Genomic DNA, 26,888 nt, shown 5'->3' on the forward strand with positions numbered 1-26,888 from the left:
TTAAATACAGTACATGTAGAACGTTTCGTTTTAATTGACACAAAACTCTTACTCTACTACTATTACAGCAGTTGAAGAGCTCAGAAGCTTCTATTTTCATTTTCTTTGTTGAGTATTATATGTGTCAAAATGGATAATTTACTATTACTGTATTACTTTGGGATGCATTAAGCAGACCCGAAATAAGTGACGTTAAATAATGTTTGTACGAGCATTGCCATTGATAGTAATTCAGTGCCGTGCTTTTTCTTGCTGTAAGTTGCATATTTATAAAATTAAATGTCAGTAATATGGCATTTCTGTCTTGTTTGATTGCATGTCTGCATTGCTGACGCAAAAGGGGAGACACTTGACTTACGTCAGTGGTGCATTGCATGACCATGGATAAAGTCGGAATACGGTACTTTACCGCATGATCTTCAACAGCAACCACATTTTAACTTTCGAGTAATATGTTCATTCGTGTCACCGATAAAATGTCTAATATTAAAGTTGAAAAAACTGTAGTCATTAAAACCCCTATTTCATCTCACTAACACTAAAAGCAGCAACTATATTGTCCCAAGTTGACGTGGGATATATTTTTGAAAAATTCTAAAATTTTAAGTGAGCATTGGCAAACAACTGACTGATAATCACTTCTTGTTTCATTTCTCTACTTTATTTCACACTGTTCTTTCTGCAAAAAACAAGACAAAACTTACAATCCCCCTCTAACAGTACATTTAAAACCATAAGGAAAAGACGATTTGTTGGGTTTTGGTGGTATATACTGCTATGTTAAAACATGCAAGCAAAGAGGTTCCAAATACTGATCAGACAATAAATTGCTGCCAGTCTGCCCTTCCGTTTGTTGTGGCCGTTATATATTAACTGTACAGATGTCCATGAATGCACCACTGTTTCTGAACGAATTACATTTGATTGACTGGGAAATTACGTGTGTTTTCTCCAATTGGAGGGGCTATAGAAGTCAGTGGGCCTGTCACTGACTGAGAAATGTTACATTTAGCTATTATATCCCTCTACCTTGTCTGCCAGGAATATTTGCATCCAGCTCCGTCACGCGAACCAGTTCTCTTGGGAACGAGAGACAGAATCACCTGTTTTATCTTGTTTATTATACTTGCGTTTTATATGTCAGACTCGCATGAAATTACTAAAGTAAAAAAATCAACAGTAATGCAGCTTGCACAGAATTTGTACGACGTTGACGACTGCATAAATGATGGAATAAATAACGGCAAAAATCACGCATGAAACCAATCTGACACTTCGAGACTTTGTGAAACCATACTTTACAATATATATTAATTCCTATAACTGTTGAGAAGATGGCTCAGGCAGTAATGGGCCATTTTAATGTGATTGTCTTGCAGTCTTCGCTGAGGGACAAATACACACAGTATTGTCTGCTGGAGGAATCCTAGCATTAGCTGGATTTAATTCATAGACACGAAGGTATGTATAAAAAATATATGTATTACTCACACTTTCAAGTACATGTTATGGATATAACAAGGAATTTGCTATAGGAGGAACATTCCTCTGATGCCAAAGCGGTGAAGGATGTGTTCGGTTCTGTCTGCTAGTTTTGACAGCTGCTCTACTCAGTATAATACGATTCAACATCGAGAAGAGCTAACGATTATGTCCTCATTTTAAGTAAAATAACTTTTAATTCCCGAATGTGTATTTTGATTACTAAAATAAGTTCCAGCAAAAATTATGCATAGTGGCTCTGGGGACAGTAAGATTATTTTATTTATTTTTTTACAAATATTGCAGTCAAAATTATCGAGCTTTTTGACCATTAGCCGTCAAGCTAGCAGCACAATAATCGCAACCATCGATAATCATTTTCAGAATAAGACAAATTGTTACGCATTCTGAGAAGCCATTCAGACTTTAATTATTAGAATGCATTCAGGGGAAGAAAACAAATACAAAAGAATCCAGTTAAACTTGTGGTATGTAGTTAATGGTATTTGTCTCAAAATAATATACTGAATTTATAAAAGTATGCTTTTTACCTTAAAGTAGTTTTCCCCAAAGCAACAGGACAATTACTATACTATAGAAATATTCTTGTGATGCTGTGCTATAACTCTAATTTGAAGTTTACTGGTGTTTGTTGCAGTTCTTCTTTTACAAATTATTCATTAGGTAGATAACTGAAATGCTTTTATTTTGAAAATTGAATTGCTTACCGGAAACGAGTTTCTTCTACGCGCCTCTAAATTTGACGCATACTCTTTGAAGTGCCTACTTTAGCTAGCTAGCGGAGAGTGCTGCTTCTTGGCGTTGTGTTTTGGCGATGCTACGTTGGGTCAAACCGCTCCTTTAAAAGTTAGCTGAACTTTCGGGGTCATATTGGGACGAAGTGCGTCATATGCTAATGTCAGTATTCCTCAATACGATAGCAAAAGTTACATTGTCAGATGAATGTTCTGCTAATCACTGACTTTAAATATTTCTTTTGTAGACAGTGACACCAGGTAGAAGTGTTAAAACTGCGCGACGAGTCATGGACCTGCTATGAGTGAGTCAGGAGAAGAGCCGGGGCCTCGGTTGGTTCTGTCCGGGGCACTGCCAGCCACCTGGAGACACAGGAGGGAACTGAAAGGAGCCTCTGGTCGTTCCTGACCTTCTCAACCTCCTGACTCGTGGTGTATCTGATGTGGCCGACATGACCTGCCCACAGCGGACTGAGCTGTCATACGCGTGGGAAAAGTACATGGACTGTAGGCTGCAAGGAGCGAACCTGCAGGTAGGTTCGGACGTCTATCTTTAGCATCGGAGCATTGATCATATCTCGCTTTTAGTATCCGAACATGAGCGTTTTGGAAAAATTCAAAAGATCACTAAGTGTATTTTTGATTTCAAAAGTACAGTTTTTTGTCAGAACTGTTTGTGGACTGCAAAGTAGGAAGAGAAGCAAATGAAAAATGTTGCAGATTACAACCAGCAAATGTGGCACCAAAACCAAATCTGAAGTAATGTGTTTAAAAGTCTGGCACACCATAGCAAATAGTGTTCAAAGACTTTCTTCTAGCCTGCTCCCTTCTATTCATGACTTCCTTGTTGTGGCTCACTTATTCCAGAATAAGTGACCAGCAAAATGTCCTGAGGGATTGGAAAAGTAAACCACAACAATAATAAGACTTGTGAATGCCATTTCTCTGATCTTTGTTCATGAGACATTTACTCCTTAGAATCAGAGATTAGTTTGTTTACCGTATCTTTTTGCAGTCAAAACTCAAATGTTTTACACAACAAGGAAAACCAGCGGTGAATCATTTTACATAAGTGTAGGCAGGTGTAAACCACAAACTGCATTTTATGTGTGTTGTGCAAATGTGCATTTGTTATGGTGATGATGAATAATAGGAGTGAATGGCAGTGGTTCTGAAATCTCGTGTCATTTCAGTTGTATCCCCCCCCCCCCTTTTCTGTCGGAGAGCTAACATCAGCCAGATCACAAGACTTGGATTAGTATCTGACTGCAGGCTCAGTGAACTGCTACACACGCACACACAAACGCAAAAGCAGAGAGATAGCAATGAGTAGAAATAATATGTCTGTTTTTTGTGATTTCTCATTTGCTAATTTCCCTGACAAGATGATTCTTGCAGCATTTTTACAGATCATGTGTGGTGAAAAGGCTTGAACGTTGTCTTTTATTTGTTGAAAAAAAGTGGCGGTAGTGTTTTATGGCTAATAGCTTTGTTAATCATATTGGTGTGCATTAGGGTGTCAGCTGCAGGAATTCTGCCAGCTGTTTCACAGTAATACTAACACTTGGTCTGCATCACGCGGGCTGTCTTTCTATTCCTGCCAACTTTTTATGTCACTTTTCACACTTTTTTTCAATATAACTATATAAAGACAGAGAGAAACAGAGACTTAGAGAGAAGAGTGAGTTCTAAACCTGAACTGGTGAGGTGTTGTTTTGACCTTTTGTCTTCCTTGTTTCATTTCCCATTGTGACTTATAAAAAAGCACAATTGTTATACGATAATAATTGTTTAGTTTTATTTATATTTTCTGTTGGGATGAAGCAAACCATGACAATGGATGTGCTCAACTTTGTTCGTTTTACAGCTATCGGACTACTTGCTGTATATTCACACCATGATACATCAGTAGTCCTCAGATTCTCATTTAATCTCCTCCAACTCCATCAAAACTCCTTTTTGCACTTAATTAGTGCTATTTCTTTTCGGTGTTATCATTTCAGCATGATGCGATTACTGGCACTAAACCTTTTTTTTCCATCCTCAAGAAATGTATCTTTTATAAGGGCACATTGTCCTTTCAGTATTCGCATATTCAATTACAAGATATGTTTGCCTTAGGTGCAGTTGTAACAGAGCATCTGTGGGGACACTTTGTATTCCACCCAATCACTCTGAATGTTGATGAACAGACTCAATTTAGTAGAATGGTTAACTGGCCAGGAGCCATGTTAAAAAATACAGCATGGTTTGTTAGTTGCAGATTTTTTTAGTTTCATTTTGAGCTCACAGGATGTTTCAACACACCAAAGTAATACTGTGTTTGGACCACTTCATATTTTTTGGTCTTTAGTGCAATAGAGCTCCAGCTTGATCTCAACTCTGCAGTCTCTGTCTGTCTGTTGGATGACTTTATCTGACGTCATTAAAATGGATGACTTGACATGAAAAGACACCAGACTTCATCTTGTAAGTATTGTTCTGTGGCTACTGTGCACTAGTTATGTTTTTCACACTCTACAGTTGCAGTGGCAGACAATTAAAGAAATACTTTGGCTTAACGTAGACTCTAAATAAAACATGCACACATTAATTACAATTAACTTTCAAACCTCAGTTTTATGCTAAACTCCTTTGCCAGTAAATCCCCAAGTCCTTGTCTAAAGCAGATTAAACTTGTCCAACAAAGCGTTCAGCATAATGCGGTGAGTGTTAAAGAGGAACATACGGCAGTTCTAATTCACTTTCATCCTCAAAGTTAATTATTTGTTGTGTCAGAACTTGAACAATATGCTGTGCTGTATACTTTTGTTGCGATGCTTTTGTAAAAGACTACACACAGTATTTCCATTCATCTGATCTCTCAATATTATACTGTGTAGTTAGTGTGGAATCAGTGCCAGCTGTCATATGTATATTTGTGGTCCTGTTGCAAATCTGAGCAACAAATAGCGTGGTGAATTTCACAAAGTAAATTGCTAAATGGTGATGTATGTAATAATGGGTCTTCTTGTATCATGAACACAGTGCTTTAGTAAAATAGAGAAGTATTTGTTGTTCCTTATTTGTTTTCTCTATTTTATAGTGTGTGAATTTTTATCTTTAGGCTAACAGCAGCATTGTGTCCGACCAGAATGATCGTCATACAGTTATCTGTTTTAGCAAATAGAGAATTGCTCATTATGTCAGAATTCTGTGACTTATGCAAACAGCAAGAGTTTGAAAAGTAAGATAAAACAATGTGTACACCCTGCTAGTCTGTGTTTAAACTGGAGATTTCTGAGCCTGTTTGTTTTTACGTTTAAGATGATTTTACCTCAAATCATGTGTCAGTTTGTTCTTTCATGTACAATACAGTCAGACCACTCATAATCTACCTACTAAATCCTGTAGGTAACACAATGAATATTTGGATTTGTTTAATAGTAAGCTGTTGTTAATCAAACACATCATAATAAGTTTACTATGACTAAGGTCTTTGTATTTTAGGGAAACTCAGGTCAGGCTGTGATCATAATGTCTTGTGATCATCACATTAGTTTTACTGAAGGCTGTTAATATCTTTAATTTTATGTGGTGTGATCTTGTTGGTTTACAGTATAATCTGATTTTATTTACCTTATTTTTTTACAGAAGTCTCACTCTTAAACTCGCTGGTTGACCTCAGGACTTGTTTCATATCCCCAATTATTGTTCTGTCCTTATTTCCATCCAAACACCTACGTGCTCTGGTCTCAAGGGCTAGTCCTAATGATTGGCTGAATGGATGAATAATTCATGTTCTGGGTTGAGTCAGAGTCCAGCCGTTGCTCTGTCTCAATTTTTTCCACCCACTGGCATGTTATTAATTCAGGTCAGTCCCTCAAAAACACACCGTCTCAGTTCACTGAGCAAGAGAAAGTCCAGAGCAGGATGTTTGGCTGGTGATTTTGACCACCAGCTTCCTGTAAAAGAGACCATGAAGTGGAGAGTTGTGCATCTACAAATAACCTTTACAGTGGCTATGCTCCAATAAAGCACTGATATGACAGTGTTGACCAAAATACAAATAACTAAAACAAACCACAAACTTGACTTTTTATGACATCTCTTGATATTTTGCCACAGGTTAGATGTGGTGCTGTTTGAGGAAATGGGTAACATTAGGGATTCCTCATGATGCTCATCACCCACCCAGAGGTCAAATTGGATCAACAGGGATTTCAAGTCGGAAAAAAAACTTTACATAACCAACACCTCACGCCCTGGTTCACGAGGACAGGGTCACATCGCTATCACAGCCTTTGCCAAGCTTCGGTCTGTCCGTCTATCTGAAGAGAACTTCACAGGAAAGTTGGTACCAGTGTGGGTGAGTCAGCCCAAAGACTCTCATGACTAGACCTCCCATGATTGGATAATGACAGCATGAAAAACATCAGTCACAGCTACTGCGTCCAAGCAATTAAAAATACTTAACTCACACTTCTGAGTACTACAGGCCTTATGAAGCAGATCTCTGCCATGAATCTCTGAACCTCCTTGACCAGGCATTAAATACCCTCTGATTTTAACAGAACTGTAATTCTATTGGCTTGGCTTGGTGTTAAGCCCTTGTCTTAACACCAAGAAAAAAAGAAAAAGAAGTAGTCAGCTTCCCTGAAGTGATTCCGTTTTCTTATGAAGCCTTTGTCATGCAAGTGACATTTAAAGGAATCGAAGTGTCATCTCTTTTCTGTGTATCCACATGACAAATTTTGATAACTACAGAAAAAAAGTCAAAGCTGCTTTCTATGTCTATATTTAATCAGCTATTAACCTCCCCCTTCAAGCTGTATAATCACTATTGCCTTTCTCTCAATTATAAAATTACTCCAAATAGTTTCTAGATGGGATTCACTAAGAGCCTAAGGGGAACAAATAATCCTCTTGCCAGGAAAATGGGTTTGTTGTGAACTATTGAGGTTCCCTTTCCTGCTGGGGTAATACGGCCACAACAGGTGTAGCCGGCAGTTACTTTAGAAATATATCGTAAGAGCACAGTTCCAGTGGTTCAGGCTGTATTTATCGCCCTAATAGTTTTGGCAACCTTGAAACTTTCCTGGCAGCTCCCCCTCTGCCCGTCCAGCCTCCCCCCCCCCGTCCTGGTCCCTCATCTTTTATCTGTAGCAGCGTTTTACTTCCATCACCTTTTTGTTCCTTTCAGTTTTTGTGCTTTAACCCTGTCATTTCTCTTTCCCATGGTCCATGCATTTCTTTCTCTTCGTCTCTGTGTGTCTCATGTTTGACTTTGTCCAGCCCCCTAGTGTGCAGTGACCCCCACCCCCCAGCTCAATGCTGTTGAAGCATCACTTTCTCTGCCCCTCCCTGACCCTAGTGAGTCTGGTCAGCCCTTCTCTTTCACCACCATAATGTTCTTGCTGTCCTTGATTTTGCCCATCGTGCTTACGAGCAGTGCATGCAGTGAGCCATACCTCCATAGCTGCTTTACACACTTGTTTTTGCTGTATTTACGTTTATTTTGATGCCGTTGATTGCAAATTCACAGCTTGCTTTGACCGTGCTGATGCATCATGTCAAGTTTACTCAGCAGAAGGAGTAGCCCTCCTCCCCATCTTCACTATATCAATGAGCAACAACAGCTGAGGTGTTAAAAACTGCAAGCACCTGGATAACTGATTTTAAATTTTCTGTCGGCTTCTTACTTATGGAGAGCGAGATAATCATTTATATGGTTAGGCATGGCTGTTTCCACTGTTTTAGATATGTAGAGAAGGACATTCTGGCAGTCATGTGGCTGCACTTGTCAGTTTCAGCTCGTATGGTTGTAATGCAAATTGATTTCTAATTGAAATTTGACAAATGTATGTGTTGGCAGCTAAGTTATGTGCAGTATGACATGTAATGGCCATTCAGTGATATCACACGGTCCAGATTTCTTTGCAGATTATTCTAGACTGAAATTACTTTGACTTTCAGTGTCACATTCAGTCTGTGGACAAGACCTCAGACATTTCTGCTATTCTTGACGTTGGCCATTGTGTTTGCAAGAAATGTGTGCAGCTAACTTCACCTCCACACATGTAGAATGTCACTGAAATTATCCAGTTTGATGTACAGTATATAATAAACACTAGTGTTTCCCCGTAATTATATTAAAATTACATAATGCTTGTTGACCATGTCTTGTCACTTGAACACAGTAAAGCAATGATGATTGGACAGAAGTCTTATAACCAGACACTTGAAGGTCACTCAGTATAGGACATTACTCTGTCAATGCCTGAGTGTGCATTTGAATTAAGCCAAAACACTCATTCACATTCCATTCATGAGAGGAGGCTGACAAGTCTAATGAAAATCATTTGAGTTCTTTATGTGCAAGTAATGAAATGCTGAAAGTCCTGTCTACCAGTGTTAAAGGTGAAGCCAAAAAGAAATCGTGATGGATCCAGTCCAAGGTTTGACGGCAATCCCTCAAGTAGTTTATGTGTATTTTCAATTGAAATTGGAATGTGTATGGAGGCATGATGCTGCCGTGGCTGTGACTAACCTGACTGGAATCAGTCTAAGGGAGTTGTGCAGTGGATGTCCACTTGATCCTAGAATGGAAAAAGTGTAGAAAAGATGTACGCTTGACAATCGGTAAAGGTGTAAACCTACTGGTGCCATCACATTTATGCATTAATGAATATAATGATATAGCCCTCCAAATAAAATTAACGACTAAGACAAATAGTTATTTCTGGTATAAGCTGTTTCTTTGCCACCCTGTCTGCACCTGTTCTCCACAGACATGCTGTGTGTGATGGTACTGGTTTATGTCCCGTGTCAGCACACACCCATCGTTCAGTAATCAGCTGTTTGAATGATGGTAGATTAGAAGAGGCATAAGGCTAGCTCCACTGTGGAATTACATATGACTGGACTCTGACTTAGTCTTGTTCCTCTGCTTTTATGGTTTTAACACACCACCCTGGAACCAGTAATACTGCCAGAAGCGTCCGTTGGCTTGTCTCCATTTTAAGAAAATCCCAATTTGGTTTCCTGCTTCTGGTTGTGAGAGATTCCTGCTAAGATTGCTACACTGTGAGACACCAGGTTCCTCCCTATATTGTCTGTATCACCAACTACAGGGATTCTCTTGTACCAGTCTTTCATCATAGATTGCCGTTTTAAATGATGAAGTGTCTTACTGTCCACCAGGCTGTTAAGTAAAGAGCATAGATGTGTAACATGAATAGTGATTAATATATTTTGATAGGAACGTCATTTTTATAATCCTGTTTCCAAAGCTTTTAAATGCTGTGTGATATAGAAACAAAAGTGATGATTTGCAAAACATTGAAAACCCATATTTAAAGGAACGAATAGCACAAAGTCAACATATCAGTGTTGAAAATGAAAAATGTCATTGTTTTTTGAAAATATACTCCTGAATTTGATGCTGGAAACACATTTCCAAAAGGTATTCAATATTATTAAAATATTGAGTCAATCAGAGTATATATGTGTAAGCAAGGGACTAAACTGAAAACCTGTTGATTTTCAGGTCCTCTAGTGAATTCACTGCAGTAGCAGAAGGTGCCAAACTGACCCGTCTCTAGTCCAGACTCCTCACCCATCGAAAATGTTTGGTGCATTATGGAACATAGAATATGACAGAGATCCTGAACTCTGGAGTAGCTGAAATCCTACATCAGACAAGGGTGTTGGAACATTCCATTTTCAAATGACAGCAATTGTTCTTCGCTGTTCCCAAACACTTACAGAGTGTTGTTGAAAGAAGAGATGACTGTTCATCGTGGTAAACATGACCCTGGACCAACCTTTCTGCTACAAAATATGGCAAAAAATTCTAGATAGTGGACTATTTTTCAACAGAAAAACTTTTTTTCCCTCAACATTTAAAGTGTCGTTTTTGTGCTAATTGCACTCACATATGCAAATCAATAATTGATTTGCATATAGTTGCATACTGTTTCTATTTACATTTAACAGTGTCCCAACATTTTTTAAAACAGAGTCATAGATCAGATTGTCAGTCTGCAGAAGAATCAGTGCTGGCTGTTGAGTTCCAGCGCTTTTATATTATTAAGTCAGTCATAAGAAATGAAATACATCTGACATTATAAATGTTATTGGAGCAGTTGTACCACATGATTACAGTAGAGGCTATTATAATGGGTTATGTCAATGAGTAGTGTTTTGTCAAATGTTTGTTTGTTTTTTTAAGCATGTTTTATATTTGAAAACGTCTTTACATAACTTGTCCATCTTATCTGTGTCTTCCTGTCTATCTGTTGTCAGGTCAGTCTTCAGGGTCTGGAGAATTTCCTGTGTCTCTTCCACTACGTGCAGCATCACCCAAACCATGGCACCAGAGATTCACTGAAATTCTGGTAGGTCTCATTATGACGGTAGAAGGTGTAACAGTGTGTCATTATGTCTTACAGAAGACTAACTGTGTCTGAATGGTGTAGATAGTTAAAAAGTGCTGTGATTAATGTTCAAAGTTGGTATAGTCAGTACATGGATGTAAATCAAACGGACTGCTGTGAGGTGGGCAGGGACTGCAAACATAAAAGCACTTATTTTACATTTATTCAAATCTTTAGCAAGGAAAATTAATTATGAGAATATGTCCCACCACTTTTGTGGGGCTACAGACATTATGTTATCATGCTGCATTAGATGTTGGAGTACCGCGCTGCATAGATTTACATACTGATGTGGAAACTTGTTAGCCCCTCAGGTGTTTCTTGTTTTTATTCTGTTCAGTGTCACACAAACACTCTCTGGGTTGAAGTGAGGATATTAACATTTGTGTGCTTCGTGTTCCTGTGGCTGAATGAGGTTATTGAGACATTACTTCAGCCATGTGAACAAGTGAAACAGAAGCTCTCACAGATTAGCCATTCTGTGTTTGATTTGTTTAACATATAATGACAAGGACATATATTCATTAGTTTGTTTTTTTCTCCATAAATTTATTTTCACTTACATGCATCAGTGGTGTGTGGTTAGGGGAGAAAGGTGAGGCACGGCCTCACCTGCCAACATCAGGTGTCTGTCTGCTGCCACACAGCAGACAGACATCGTCTGTCTACTGTGTGGCTTTTTGGAAGTGTACTTTTTGATGATGATGCTGAAACACCGTGTTTTGTAGCTGTAGAATAAACAAAAGTGCCCCCAATGGTTATGGCGAGGAGCCGCTGCTGACGAGCTAGAGGCACCCCCACCTGTTAGTTTAGAGGAGTGTGAATGGGTCAGTGGTGCGTTATGAAAGAAAGATGCTATTTCAGTACAGCCCATTTACTGTTTGTTCAAATATAATTTCTAGATGTTCATCACGAAAAAGAAGTCTTGAGAGAGTGCAAATTGATTCCTATTGCAGTCAAACCAGGTATTTTGGTGAAGTCAATTTGAATGTGAGCCATTGCAGCAAGTTCCTTTAATGTTTTACTAAAGCTGTTTGACAGAAGGAAGCGCATTTCCGTACTTTGTGCCATGCTGTAAGAAACAGAGCTGAGTGAACACTGCATAATCAGCTGGAATCAAGAATATCCCAATACTGAGCCAGAGGAAACTGAAGTAAAGTAACATCTGCAGGAAAGAGATGTTTTGCAGTCGGATGATATGATTTAAACCATTTCAATTTCTGTGTACTAAGTGTCTAATCACTGTCTTGTGATAATAATAAAACAATTGAGAGGGTGGTGGCAAGACATTGGCGAAGAAATGAGAATATTACTTTTGTGGTTTTCAAGACAAACTGAATTGTTTTCAAAGCTTGTTTTTTTAATGGAGAATTGCTGTCTATTGCATGTGTGTATAATACTTTTGTACACTACAAACAATGGGATTATAAGTTAAAGCTATTAAACATTAGGAAGTGTTTTGTGTTCTTATGTATTGCAAAGTGTTAATTGGTGTTCTTACTGAGTTCATCTACTCATCTGACATCTGTAAAACACATTGGAGAGGTAACAAATAGTACAATGATTTTAGTAGAGATATGGGCAGACATCACGTTAAATCTTCTCAGGTCTGTATGTGGCTTGTTGGAGAACAACCTGTGGCTTCATTAGGTGAGTAGACATGCTTCACTGAAATTTGAGTAAAATTCTCACTGTTGGCTGAAAGTTTGAAGTTCAAATGCTTGCCCAAATCAATCCTTTCACGCCCTGCCTTTACATGGTCACATTCCAGGTAAAGGCTACGCCATACAGCGACTGTAGGAGCATGGCCTGGTGGCAGTGTAGCTGTGACAGATTGTCCAGCAGTCAGGGTAGGAGGGACACCCAGCTGATGTCTTTGTAGCTGTCTACTACTGTGTTGAACTAAAACTAATTTTGAGGAAGTATGGAATCGAAAATGTGTTGAATTAATGTAAAGTTACATGGTTTCTTTAAAATTTTGTGTCCGTATTTTTATCAGCATTGACAGATTTTTTTTATAACCTTGTAGTCTCGAGAGTTAGAAGTAATTGTGTTAGATTCATACTTTGAGAACCATATTCTTTCAACCAGTTGTTGAATGTATGCATTTTGTGCAGCTATGGCATTAGTGAAGAATACAAAGACAGTGGGTATGACTGATGGTTGACTGTGGAGGTCTTTTGCCGGACACTGGGGGCTCGTCAGTATTCCCAAAGCCAGTCACTTCACCATGTGACATCACATGCTTTCATGTGATTCGCTGATCTGCTGCGAATCTGGAAAGCTTCCATTTTAAATTCCAATTTAATGGAATTTGTGCTGTAGAACAGAAAATTCAGTCAGTAGTCAGATGAGGAGCTATGCAGATAGAAGCAGCAGAGCTGCAGTCATGCCTGGAGAAAAGGCAAAATGACTGGAAGGAAACGGCTTGGCCCAATGACATTTGGTAAGAGGACAACAAGTTAATTATATAAATGTATGTATATAATGTATATACTTGGAGAAACTGTGTTAACTAAGCTTAACAGCAAAAATGTGATTGTGTGAAACTGAACGGTCAGTTATGTGCTTCCATTGATGGGATTAGTTAGCAGCCGTGTTAGCAGCGTTTCCACTGAAGGGGGTGTGTACCTGTGAAACGTGTTTTGTTTTGAGACCTAAAGTTTTCATCAGTTATATTTGGTGTTTCAAACAGACATATTCTGGTTTGGTAGAGCGCTATGAGCAGTTAGCATTAGTCAATTTCTTCTGTTCCTTTAAGATAAATGAGTCTAAATTCAACAATTTTTGTCTTGTTTTATGGCAGTACTTGATAAACCTTTAAATTATCATCCCAACATTTTATGTCAAAAAAGGATTCTTATTTTCTGTTTGCGTTTGATAAGTTAAAGGATTGTGACGGTGACTTCAGAACTCTCAGAAATTAAAAAAAAAAATAGTGACATGGTTTTTGGATTTGTTCCAAACCACCCTGGCATGCGGATTTGTGGCTGATTTGTACCACAGCCTCATCTGGTATCTCCTGTGTTACAGCTCAGACATGAGTGGGGCCAGCAACACACTGGCAAGGGAGTTCCTGACTGATGTACATCAACTGTGCAGTGCAGTGGCCCAAAGAGCAGAGGCCCGGGAGGAAGATGAAGAGGAGAGTCACATGGTGGCACTGGGAGAGTACCTGGTCAGGGGAAGAGGCTTCCTGTTGCTCAGCACCCTGGATTCTATTATTGACCAGGTGAGGATGTTCAACACTATATTTGTCATTGGAAAAAAAATCTTCATTTTCATCCTCTTAATAAATAACATCAGTCCCAGCAATGGCTTTTCAACACATCTTCTGTATATGTAAGTAACACTGCAGCTAAATCATTAACATAGAGCTCACTGCTTTTCATACAAACTTCTACTAAAAAATGTAATGACTGTTGCACTGTTTTTCATGCAGCTGTGTAATATCTGCATGACAAATTGAAACACAAATCATCTAAACACAAACCTATGTTGCCTCCAGTGTGCTACCAATCTGTTTGCTTTAGAGATAAGGTTCAAGGAAAACATGAATGATAACAGCAGCAAACATCACATAGACAACGCCTAGTGATGCGTTAATGAGCACAATGCTGTAAAACTCAATTGTGGGGAAAAAAGGTATGCATTAAAGAGATTTTATATAATTTCAGTGGAAACACGTCAGCATTCAGTGAAATGCAGGAATTTGTGGTACTGACATTATTGTTTTTCATGTCTGAATACACATATTTGCTGTTTGATTTCAGCCAATTTACTGAGTGTGTTTTTGTGGTGGTACCTTTGCTGCTTCAGGCTGGTCACAGATGATTCCCATATCTCCTAATATTTTGAGAAGTATGTTGTTCAGAAGTAGTGAAACAGTTTGGTACGAACTGATCTGTAAAGCAACATCTGCTTTTCCAAACCCAAACCACTGCCAAGAGAATGACTGAGAAGACTTGTTTGGTGGTTGTATCTGAGAGGAAATTGGCTCTGCAGTGCACACATTTTTTGATTTTGTGTGTGAATTTGAAGTCTCTTTGTTGTCCACAAACTGTCACCGTTATATTGGTTTGTGAATCGTGTGTCAACTTTATTTTCTTTAACATTTTAATTGTACAGACATCTAAATAAAATGTGATGGTGACTCTTTAAAATTGATTTTACAGATCTGAATTGGACTTGGTTTGGCACAAAGTAGTAGAAGAGAGAAAGGGAGCCACTGCATTTGCCTCTATATTCATAATGAATAATATCTATTATTTAACTATTGTTCTGTTAACTGGCACCAGGGTTATAATGTGTGTTGATCTGATTGTGAGTATTTTTGTCGAGTAACAATTCATCATTGAATTATTGGTCTTTCATGTGACGAATCGAGTGATGCATGTAAAGGTCCGAGTCAAACCAGGCCAGACATGAAAGCAGTATAAGAGCTTTAACCTTCAGGGGTGGGCAGCTTCCGGTGTCACACATGGCAGCACAGCAGAGTTAGACATCATCTTCTTCTTCTTCTTTTCCTTTCGGCTTTTCCCTTCAGGGGTCGCCACAGTGAATCAATTGCCTCCATCTAGCCCTGTCCTTTGCATCCTCTTCTCTCACACCAACTACCTTCATGTCCTCTTTCAATACATCCATAAACCTCCTCTTTGGTCTTCCTCTAGGCCTCCTGCCTGGCAGTTCAAAACTCAACATTCTTCTACCAATATATTCACTATCTCTTCTGGACATGTCCAAACCATTTCAGTCTGGCCTCTCTGACTTTATCTCCAAAACCTCTAACATGTGCTGTCCCTCTTATGTACTCATTCCTGATCCTATCCCTCCTGGTCACTCCCAGAGAGACTTCATCCGACATTAAGCAGTGGTTTAATGACCTGACATGTTGTGCAGTATGTAATGACCATAAAGATGGAGTGATCAAGAATGAAGGCATTAATCAGCCATGGTTCCTTTTTCATATCATAAAGTCCCCTCTATTCTTCATTCTAGGCTCTACAAAGATGCAAAAAATGTGGTGGGGGGGCTGCTGTTGCTCAGGTGCTAGAGCAGGTCATCGAATGATTGTAGGATTGGCGGTTCAAATCTCACTCCCCCAGTCATCTGTCATTGTGTCATGGTGGTCAGAGAGGCCGTTGGTGTGGATTGGGTACCATGTTTCTATCAGTCTTCCCCAGCACAGCTGTGGCTACACATGTACAGTATTTTCCGCACTATAAGGTGCACTGGACTATAAGGTGCACCCTCAATAAATTGTTTGTTTTATAATTTATTTCATATATAAGGTGCACCGGATTATAAGGCGCACACAATAAAAAATAACATTTATTTGATAAACTGCAGCCGCTGTAGTTGCGCAATCCGTACACTAGATAGAGCCGCGCTGCTCAGGCAGTCATGATTGCATTCATGACTTCCTGACTACCTTTGAATGGCCCCCATTGTTATGTCAATAAGCCATTCTGAGCCTCATCAAGGAAACCTGATCACTTGATCACTTTGCCATCTTAGTAGGAAGTCAACACACATATTAAAAAACCTGACATTAAAAACTGGTTAAATTCATTATGAGTGCAGTCAGTGGGAACAGAGCGGATCATTTCCTTATCTGAAGTTCGAAGCTGATATTTAAACTCCGACGTTCATCTTCGTTTATTAATTAAATATTGTTTCGTTGGATCGGTAGTCCAGTCAGAGGTGAGGTGCAGCTATTTGCTGCTGTGTGTCCTAAACAATTTTAACTAGTTTTTAATGTCAGGCTGATAATTTACTGGCAAATATGACGCTGTTTTACTCCGAGAACTGACTTTAACGTCGGTGTCTCACCGCCGTTAATCTCACAGCACGTCGCTGCAGACAGAATACCCAAGCCTGAATGCACCCCTCTGCGCATTTTCAGAATTTCAGAAAAGGCTGGAAGTTCAGCTTTGAGGGTCTTTCATTCACCTTTATGCCAGTTTCTCCGTGTGTTTCCACAGACTAATAGAGTGGACCGTCATTAGATTCCACATGACAGCACAATGGCATTTTTAAGACCAATTAAGTTTAAAGTGGGTTATTTCCGACACCAAATAGTTAGGAAATACTGAGATCAGTCAGTCAGTCAAACTTTATTAATAGAATTGTTGAAAGTTCCTTATGTTTTGCTACGTAATCATCGGTGCTCCTACAGTCTGCTCTACCGTCTGAGAGCAGCTCAGTCAGACCCTGGACTTCGGTGATGCCCCTTGACTACCGTTGTTAAGGGTCGTAGGCCCGAGTGCCTTGTGAGGGTGCTCCTCTGGTGGCAGAGTGCGGCATGACTGCCAGCCAGACTGCCGGCTTTTTTTCAGCGATCATGTTTTTAACCAATATTAATATGAATATTAATCCATATATAAGACGCACCGGATTATAAGGCGCACTACGGGTTTATGAGAAAATTTTAGGCTTTTAGGTGCGCCTTATAGTGCGGAAAATACGGTAGTTTGCCATCACCAAGTATGAATGAATAACTTCACTTTGTAGTGATGAATAATGCAACCGCGGTGAAGCGCTTGGAGTGTCTGAAGAAGCACTAGATAAATCTAATCCATTATTATTAATAAAACACTCGTCTCATTTATTGTCATGTCAGTCCTCCGAAAGAGAATTACATGATCCTCTTACATAATCTAACAAATACATTATTGGATGAATTAATGTAATCTGAAATGTGAAACGTTGTTTGCATCCCTGAGAGCTCTTTATTGTTCATCTCCTGAAGCTAATTTCACATGAACTTATTACATTTTTCCTTTTGATGGCGGGTCTCACAGCAGAAACGTTACATACTCATGAACAAGTGTATCACAAGCTCCAGCTGCGCTTGAGCTGTGGCCCAGAAGGACTTGAGCCTTTACCCATCCCTTTGGTTTTCAAAAAATATTTTCAATTCGTAAGTGTTGTTATGAATTTGTGTTTAAATTTGTGGTTGTGTGTCTTTGTGTGGCTCTGCGGCGCACTGGCGTCGCGCCCAGAATTTGCCCTGCCTCACACCCCAAGACAGCTGGGATAGGCTCCAGCTCCCTGTGACCCACTATGGCGGATAAAGTGGTTTGGAAGATGAATGAATGAATGATAATTAGTAGCAGGAAATATCAATGCAGAAATAAGTTTAAACTACCAACATCGGTTCAGTGTCCTCTCATAAATTCAGTGTTATTCTGGTTACGGTTGGAGAATCCCTGAGTTGCAATGTAAACAGGAGTAATATATTTTATATAACTGTAGTGAGGCAGTACCTAATGCAAATCCTGATTCATTTTTCAGCTGTTAAGTGATTCATAAGTTAATTAGAGCAGTTGGCTCTACATAAGCACAATGCGAGTTACCTTTAGGAAAGCATTAATTTTTCTTTCTCACCTCACTGTGTCCAAAATCAACATTCAGTGATTAATAAAGCTGCACACCCATTATTACAGTACTAGTTTGTTTTTATGAGAATAAGTCATTAAAAGGATAAATGTCTGATTACAGAAATTAACCGTGAGTAAAACTCTATAATAATAGAGGGAATGCAGGTATGCATTTTATGAAATGTAAATGCTGTTTATTTTGGTAGTTCTGTTTAGTCAGCAAACTGATAATTTTTCAATTTGCACATGAAGGAGTCTGTGATTGTTTTTAATTAACACATGGCGGTGTTTGTTCCCTGTCTGCTGTGAAGTATGCTCTGGATTCTCATGAGAATTCCTAAGGTCTTGAAAGTAAAGCTGTCATGTAGCTGCTACATTGCTTCTTGACACACTTACACTGAAGACCAACAAAATAACTAAAGGCACACAAATAAACAAATGAAATCAGAAGGAATAGATAACACCTTATATGATCAGAATGAAAGCGACACACATAAAAAGCTGATTTCTTTAATCTAGGATAAACCCAAGGGGCATATGTACAGAGTGACTGTGGACAATAGTTTCGATGGGAGTGTCTGGATGTGACATCATAGCTCGACCAGATGCACTTTCTAGGTGACTTCAGTTTGTATTATTACACTCTCAGGAACTGACCTGTCGGGAGGAGCTACTCACTTTGTTGCTGTCTCTGCTTCCACTGGTTTGGAAGATTCCTGTGCAGGAGGAAAAAGCCCCAGGTCAGTACCAACAAATCACTCTTTTACTCCACATATCTCACAATTGCCATTTGAGACGATGTGACTAACTCCTGGTTTGTGATAAGTGAGGTCAATTTACATTCTTTATTTTGCGAATGTGAAAGTTACTCTGCCTTAGAGCCCTCTTTCAGCTGAGTTATGTTTGAGTGCATTTCACCGACCTGAAACCTTCTTTTATATGTTTATATTCTATATGAGTAATTTTGTTTTTTAAATTTTTTGTCATCTTTGAAATTAATCTTCACATTTCTTTGGGCTGTAATGGCAGTTGAGTGTTTGAACATTGTTTTTGTGTAGAAATGTTGTCCTGATAAGACTCATTTTTCTAAAATTCTTCTTGACACTAGTCCTCGATGGTAATTCTGTGGGTATCGTAATAATGTGATCATTTAGTCATGTAGTCATTGTTATTGATTAATGCTAGTGTTACAAACAGAAGCATCCACTCAAAAGGTGACAACTAGCTTTTGCAGAGGCCCGTGACCTCAGGATGATGCTGGTATTTAGTGCAAGACTGCTGATCCTCTTTAACACAGACCTGAGACATTTCTGCTTTAATTAATTCCTACTCACTGATGTTTTAACATCAGAATTTGGTTGCTGACTTGCAGCTGAGCTTTTTATTACTGGCACTATATTCGAAGTCATTTCTCGGGGGAATTTCACAAAAAATTTACACATCTAGTGTTTGAATACTGAATTTTCCATGCAGCATAGAAACAAGCATCAACATGTTTTCATGTTTTGGGTAAATTTTAGGCAAACAGCATGATTTCAGTTGAAAAAGGGAAATGGCATTACTCAAGAAGTTAAACTAAATCATTGCCCTGATGCAGCAAATTTTATTTCATCAATGGAACATTCATGCACGTTCATATTTCTTTGCTGATTTTATAATGGCCTTTCTTAAGTCAACAACAGTTTATGGACTTGTTTTACAAACAAAGGGATATAATCAGTTCTGTGTTGATCTGTATATAAATACAACATTTAAAAAAAATAAAATAAAAATATAGCTTTAAAATGTCCAGAATGGAACACACATTATGTTCTCGTATACTGACAGATTTCACCCTGCCTTCCCTACTGGATGTGTTCCTGGGCCGGGAGGTGAAGGCCTCTCCTGTCAGAGAAGGACAGAAGGCGGCCGCAGAGGATCAGAACCCTGGTAAGAGGTCCCGTCTCGGCAGCGGCAGCTGCAAGTCACGGAGGTCTCGAAGGACAGCACAGAGATACTCTCTGAAGGATGCTCGCAAGTCCCAGGTTTCTACGTCTGATTCAGAGGCCAACCCTGATGACAAAGCAGTCCCTGGCCCTAGTAGTGCAAGGAGCCGCAGGACCCATGGCTCCACATTCCGTGTAAGCTGTGAGCATCATTATTCAGAGGCCTCACCATCACGATCCACCACCACCAGTGCTGCCGCCGCAGAAACAATGAGTGCACCATACTCACACCCTCGAACGCCTGGTTCCCAGACAACAGACACTGAAACCCTTACAGATCCTGCTGCAATATCAATTTTTAACCGCATGGAGAACTCGCCCTTCGATCTCTGCCATGTCTTGCTTTCCTTGTTGGAGAAAGTTTGTAAGTTTGACATGAGCATTAACCACAATCCAGGACTGGCAGTCAGTGTCGTACCCACTCTCACTGAGATCCTGACTGAGTTTGGAGATTGCTGTGGTCCTGGGGGTGGAGGGGGAACAGGGACAGAGGAGCTTGCTGGAGGCTGGACAGAAGAGCCAATTGCTCTAGTCCAGAGGATGCTTCTACGCACCGTCCTGCACTTAATGTCAGTGGATATAAATCAGAGTGAAACCCTCCCAGATAGTCTGAGACGCAGTCTGACAGACCTGCTACGAGCTACCCTCAAAATCCGGAGCTGCTTGGACAGACAGGCTAACCCTTTTGCTCCTCGGCCTAAGAAGACCTTACAGGAAGTCCAAGATGACTTTTCATTCTCATGTTATCGTCACAGGGCATTACTGCTTCCAGAGCTGTTGGAAGGGGTGCTACAAGTGCTGCTAGGTTGTCTACAGGCATCAACACAAAACCCTTTTTTTTTCAGCCAGGCACTGGAGCTCATCCATGAATTTATACAGCACTGTGGATTGGACCTGCTTGAGGCTACGGTGCTACAACTGGAGGGACTCAGCAGAGGAAGGGATTCTGAAATAGTAGGCGAGGCTTCAGAGAGGCTACGAGGTCTTATAGCAGGTGTTTTTAAAATCATCAGTGCTGTCAAGAAGGCAAAGTCAGAACAGCTGCATCAGTCTGTCTGTGCACGACGCCGACACCGCCGCTGCGAATATTCCCACTTTCTGCATCACCACAGAGACTTATCAGGTTTGCCTGTCTCCACTTTCAAGCAGGCTGCCCGACGCAACCCATTTGAAGAGGATGGGGAGGGCAAGGAAGGAATAGAGGGGGATGTAGTACGTTACCCTGAGCGCTGCTGCTGTCTGGCAGCTTGTGGTCACCAATGTTTGCGACTCTTGAAAAGACTCTCCCCCAGTGGTCCAGCTGTCTTACAGGTGTTGGCTGGGGTGCAGGCTGTTGGAATCTGCTGTTGCATGGACCCTCGTTCAGTCATAGGCCCGCTGCTGCATGCCTTCCAAGCTCCAGGTCTGCGTAGTTACCAGTCTCATGTTCTTAATGTTCTGGGTAGACTGATCCTGGATCAACTAGGTGGTGGACAGCCCTCAGAGAAAGCAAAGCTGGCCTCCTGTAACATCTGCACTCTGGACAGCAGCCAGCTTCCAGGACTAGAGGACACACTGCATCACGGGGACCCATCATCTCTTTCTACTAGTCTGTCCTACCGCTCCCAAGGTATTCTGCCAAGTGGCGGGGGAGCAGAGGACATGCTGTGGAAGTGGGATGCTCTGGAGGCCTATCAGGAACTAGTATTTGGCGAGGACTGGCTGCTGAGTCAGCAGATAGCAGGCCATGTGTGCCACCTGACCCTACGAGGGAATGCTATAGTGCAGTGGCAGCTCTACACACACATCTTTAACCCTGTGCTGCAGAGAGGGGTAGAGCTGGCCCACCATGCCCAACAGCTGGGAGTTTCAACTGTCTGTACTCAGGTCTGCAGCTATCACACCCAGTGTCTACCTGTGGAGGTCCTGCTCATTTACCTACAAACATTGCCTGCTCTTCTCAAGTCAAGGTGAGAGTTTTACATCAATTCAAGATCCTTTCTCATGTTATATTCCCAAATCATCCATGTATTTTTTTCCGTTACAGTGTTCTTTGAAGTGTTATTTCAGAGATGTATTTTAAATTCTTTTTTTTTTTTGCATAAAAAATGCTTATTTGCGAGGCGGCTTTTGAGTTAAAGCTGCGGCAATTTTACAATAACTTGTTGTCATATTTGATAAAACTGTCACTGTCCCCACAGCAGTACATGGGACAGATAATCTGTAACAGAATCTGACTCCTTTAACCTCAGCTAATGCTCCTAATTTTTTTTCCCAAGAATCCAGCACCTCAATCTAAATCACATTTGTCAGCAGGAGTGTCTGATAGTGTTCTAAACCGCAGGCCCCGTCCACACAATAATGGATGTTTTAAAAACGCAACTTTTTTGTTACGTTTACGCCTTCCGTCCACACGACAACGTAGATATCCGGAACGAAAACGCAACTTTTTTAAAACGCTGGCCGAGGTGGATTTATTTAGAAACGCTGGGTCTGCGTTGTCGTGTGGACGGTGTATCCGCAACTTTTTAAAAACGCTGACGTCTTGCCTGCGATGAAAACCGCTGTGACATCATATGGGCCCGTGTGTTGTGACAACAAAACACGGAGGATTCTTATTGGATAAAATTTGATTCAATACTGTCACCACATGGTTTGGCAGCGCTTATAGCCATTTTCGAAAACGCACTGATGCGTTTACGTGTGGACGGAGATTATTTTAAAAACGCTGTCGTGTGGACGCGAATCGTTTTGAATGCATTTTTAAAAAGTTCCGTTTTTAAAAAAATCCGTCATCGTGTGGACGGGGCCTCAGACCCTCTCCCAGTCTTACTTGATAGTAAGGACCCCTTTATTCTCCCTCTACATGCACAAGTAGATATGTCCATCCAACAGTTGGTCAATGCTCCATATGTTGCATGTACTGGTACATCAATCTTAAATCAGTCATGAACCCAACTTAGTAGGATATTCAATTTCAAAAATATAATAATGTTGCCATGACTCAGCAATTTATACATTCATTGAATATATTTTATAAAAACAGAGCAGAAAAACGCATCATTGTCGAGCTGAAACACTTCTGAGAAGACCAATTGACCTCAGAGAAAGTTGGAGAAAAGTAACTATTGAATTATTGACACATGCACAGCTAAATGGTTACTGAGTCATGGTTGGCATGCTAACAACTGTGAGGCTAACATATTCATAAGAAGCAACATTGAAAGGTTGGCAGGGTTTGCAGGGTTATTAATGAAACAGCCAGCTATGTGACCAAGGATAGATCATGTCTCATTGCATTTCAACTGTTCAAAAAAATATGTTTAAAAAAGTTACTTCTTGCAGATTTAAATCTGCAGAAGTATCAAAAAAGTGTGTTCAGATTATTCCCTTGTATATTTAAGATGTAAATGTTTGAAATCAAAAACCCTCTCGGTTACCTTTCCTTTTTATAGGATCACTCACTCTGTTTCTAGCATCCCACACATAATGCTTGGTGTGAGTTAGACACCTAATCCACCTGGACATTGTCATCAGATCTGTCTCTCCATGGTCATTGTTAATTAATGTCAGTTCATAATTCATTACATCTTTGTGGGCTTAGTAAGACATCAATGACATTTTAACCAATATTGTTATGAGTTGAAGATGAATGTGGTGGATACATTTAACAAAACTCTGGATATGTATGTTCACGTGTTTGCCCTGGGGATGTGTCTGGGTTGTGTAACAGATCCTATTGAAAGCTTAGATGCTTTCTGTCAGGTTCAAACAACCTAAAACATTTAAAACACAGACACACAAAGGAGAAGACAACAGTTTATATTTTTTACTCGCGAGGAGAACAGACAGAGATGTGTTAACTACAGATGTCTACCCGCTCTGAAAATGTCTCTGCCGAACCCTCTTCTTTATTCACTTGGCGCGTTCCCTGTTTACATTATTTTTCTAAGAGATGGGGGCAAAGCAACAACAGTAAAACAACATCTGTGGCATGATGCCATTAAAGAGTTAATAATTCTTCTTTTTACGACATCCTTTCCTTACAAAAACAACAACCAGGCACGTTCCTTATTAACGATTCAGAGGTCATGCCCTGCTCAAGGGACCTCTACTATCACTCCAGTGATCCTGTTGCTGCTGTCGTCTCCCTGTAAAAATAACTCAATACATAGCAAGTCACTTACACACAGATATAAACATTTATATGGTCATTAATATGTAGTACAAAGAATAAAGGAATATAAAAGAGTAAATATGAGATAACTTATATACATTATTCTAACAGGGCGGCACCCGGGTTCGAGTCCCGCTCTGTGCGGAGTTTGCATGCTCTCCCCGTGTTTGCGTGGGTTCTCTCCGGGTTCTCCGGCTTCCTCCCACCTCCACAAGCATGCACTTCAGGTTGATTGGCCGGTCCTAAATTGCCCGTAGGAGTGAGTGAGTGTGTGTGTGTGAGTGGTTGTATGTCTTTGTGTGGCTCCGCAGTACACTGGCGTCGTGCCCGGAGTGTCCCCCGCTTCACGCCCTATGCCACTGGGATAGGCTCCAGGTCCCCGTGACCCGCTGCGGCGGATGTAGCGGTGGTAATATGAAAATGACTGACATTATTCTAACGCTTTCTACCAGCAGCCTGTTTCCTTATTGCAATTCTGAGTTTGTTGTTCTGCTGTCTGGAAGTTTGACTGGCTTTCAAAGTCATTTCAGCTGTGATGTTACCTGAGTGTTTTCAAAAGACCCTTTAGAGACATTTTAGGTCCTTGTGATAGTGCATGGCAGCACAGCGGTGCAGTAGGTAGTGCTGTTACCTCACGGCAACCCTACCTTGGTTCAATTCCACCTGAGATTTTTCTATGCACAGTTTACACGTTCTCTTCGTGTCTGCATGGGTTTTTTCCGTGGTCTTCAGCTTCCTCCCACCTGCAAAAACTTGCAATATAGGTGACCTGGCCTCTCTAAGTTAGGTGTGAATGTGTGGGTGGGTGGGTGGATGTTTGTGTCTATATATAACCCTGCAATGGGAAGGTGACTCAATGTCTGCTCAATGTCAGCTGGGATAGGATGCAGCGTAACTCCTGACCTGGATTCGGATAAACGGCTGAAGATAAATACTGATTGTCTCGTCATCAAGAAATTGAATGAATGGTAGCATATAGGAAATCATAACAAAATTCTTAAATTAAATCAATATAGTATCTTATTCATATGATAACATGTTTTACCTTTATATATCAATTCTTCTCCAACAAGCTGCTGATGTGCATTTGATATTTGTAATTTAAGACTTGAGTGAGGTCATTATAGTGATTGGTTGTACCAGGAATATAGATCTGAATACAATTTTTAGTCATTATTTGATGATGATATTCATTATTTGCTAACGATGATCATTTACTTGATTATTTACATTCTTGCTAAACACAAAAAGTGCCCTCATAATTCTTCTACTTACTACAAATATATACAAATATAAAGTCTCATTTCTCTGTGAGGAAAATCTCAGTTATATAACTTATAGAGGACACTACTGCTGTGGTGCTGTTTCTTAAGAAGACAATGCTTAAAATGGAATGTGTGGTTTTTGTCACTGAAACAGACTGTACAGCTCCATCTGCTGGGTCAGTTATAAATACAGTATGATAGGTCTTTTTTATTGGTATCTTGTGCCATCCAAAAGTAAATCTCAATTTTATATTTTTACAATATTGAATATTGCTATTTTTGTATCTATTATTGTACTTAAAGTATTGATGGATAATATATGTTTCAATTTATCCTTACCATTTATGAAATTGCTACATTGATCTGAATAATTTGCTTGCATCATTGTGGATATATAGGGAATGAAATAAAATAAATAAAATTTACAAAAGCTGAATAATTTGATTTTAGGCTCTTTAAAATTATCACGCAAAGTTTGGTAGTTTATCAACAAACAGAATTGTTACTGTAATTTTTAAATGTCTTATCCCATCAGTCAGTGCGACAGAAATCATGTTATGCATATCTCTTTTCTACAGATTGCACATATTGCTTTAAAATCCTTCAAAAAGAGAATTTTATTGTTATAATGAAAGATGGAAAACATACTCTTCTTAAAGCTGTGGACCATCTCAATCATTTTACATTTTTATTTTTGCAAATACAGGCTAAAGGTAAGTCAATGGGAAGAATTTGTGCACTACTAATGGAAAGAAAAAATATTGTCCAAATACAATTAATCATACGTTAATAGGAATGCAGAGGAAAGTTTCAGAAAGTATTTGAATTAAGCAGAAATACAAAAGTTTACATTATTTCATGATCTCATCTCAAAGTTTAATTGATCCTTGATGATAAAGTGCTTTTATTCTAATAAGCATATAATGTCCACACATCTCGTAATAGTACTGCTTTATCTTGATTTAACCTTCACCCACAGGTGATGCATTATTTATTCAGGGCCAATTACATTAAAATTGTATTTTTTTTATTGCTGCTTCTGTAGTGTGGGTATACCAATAATAAACAAATTCAAAAGGTTAAAATGTCTTTGTTTTGTTAAATTGCATTTAGATAACTTTAATATAATGCACCAGAAGTTTGTCATTTCAAGTGGTTCGGTAGCTAAAGCAAAAACAAAACACATTAGATTAAAAAAAACATCATTAAAATAAGTAGGAGCTATGAAAATAGTCCAAGTGTTTAAAGTGTTCTTCACAGTTAATTTATCATGCTAATAGAAGTGGACTCATTCGTTCAGTTATTTTGTGGCCTTGGGGATGCCAGTTGGTACATTAAGGCCTACTGTTGTCTTTATTTTGATTGCTGCGAAATCTTGTGTAGTTGAAATGTGTCATGTCTTCCTATTGGGACAGTGTGTCAGTCCTTTTGTTTGATTTTTAATAA

At 39.6% G+C, this 26,888-nt stretch overlaps 1 protein-coding gene across 5 annotated transcripts in view; it reads left to right on the forward strand.

The window, feature by feature from the left end:
• Nucleotides 1-2,279: 2,279 nt before the first annotated feature.
• The window catches only part of lyst (lysosomal trafficking regulator), a 58,377-nt gene continuing 33,768 nt past the window's right edge, over nt 2,280-26,888 (forward strand). For 4 of the 5 annotated variants that reach the window (XM_068326888.1, XM_068326891.1, XM_068326890.1 and 1 more), the window contains exons 1-6: nt 2,280-2,400; nt 2,486-2,770; nt 10,524-10,615; nt 13,688-13,886; nt 18,686-18,776; nt 19,864-21,970. In XM_068326888.1, the coding sequence (XP_068182989.1) occupies nt 2,690-2,770; nt 10,524-10,615; nt 13,688-13,886; nt 18,686-18,776; nt 19,864-21,970 (2,570 nt within the window). In that variant the 5' untranslated portion in view covers nt 2,280-2,400; nt 2,486-2,689. Of the gene's footprint in view, nt 2,771-10,523; nt 10,616-13,687; nt 13,887-18,685; nt 18,777-19,863; nt 21,971-26,888 lie in introns of all 5 variants that reach the window. The other variant, XM_068326889.1, reaches the window with a different exon arrangement.

The sequence above is a fragment of the Antennarius striatus genome, chromosome 11 (assembly GCF_040054535.1).
Source record: "Antennarius striatus isolate MH-2024 chromosome 11, ASM4005453v1, whole genome shotgun sequence".
NCBI classification, from domain to species: domain Eukaryota; kingdom Metazoa; phylum Chordata; class Actinopteri; order Lophiiformes; family Antennariidae; genus Antennarius; species Antennarius striatus.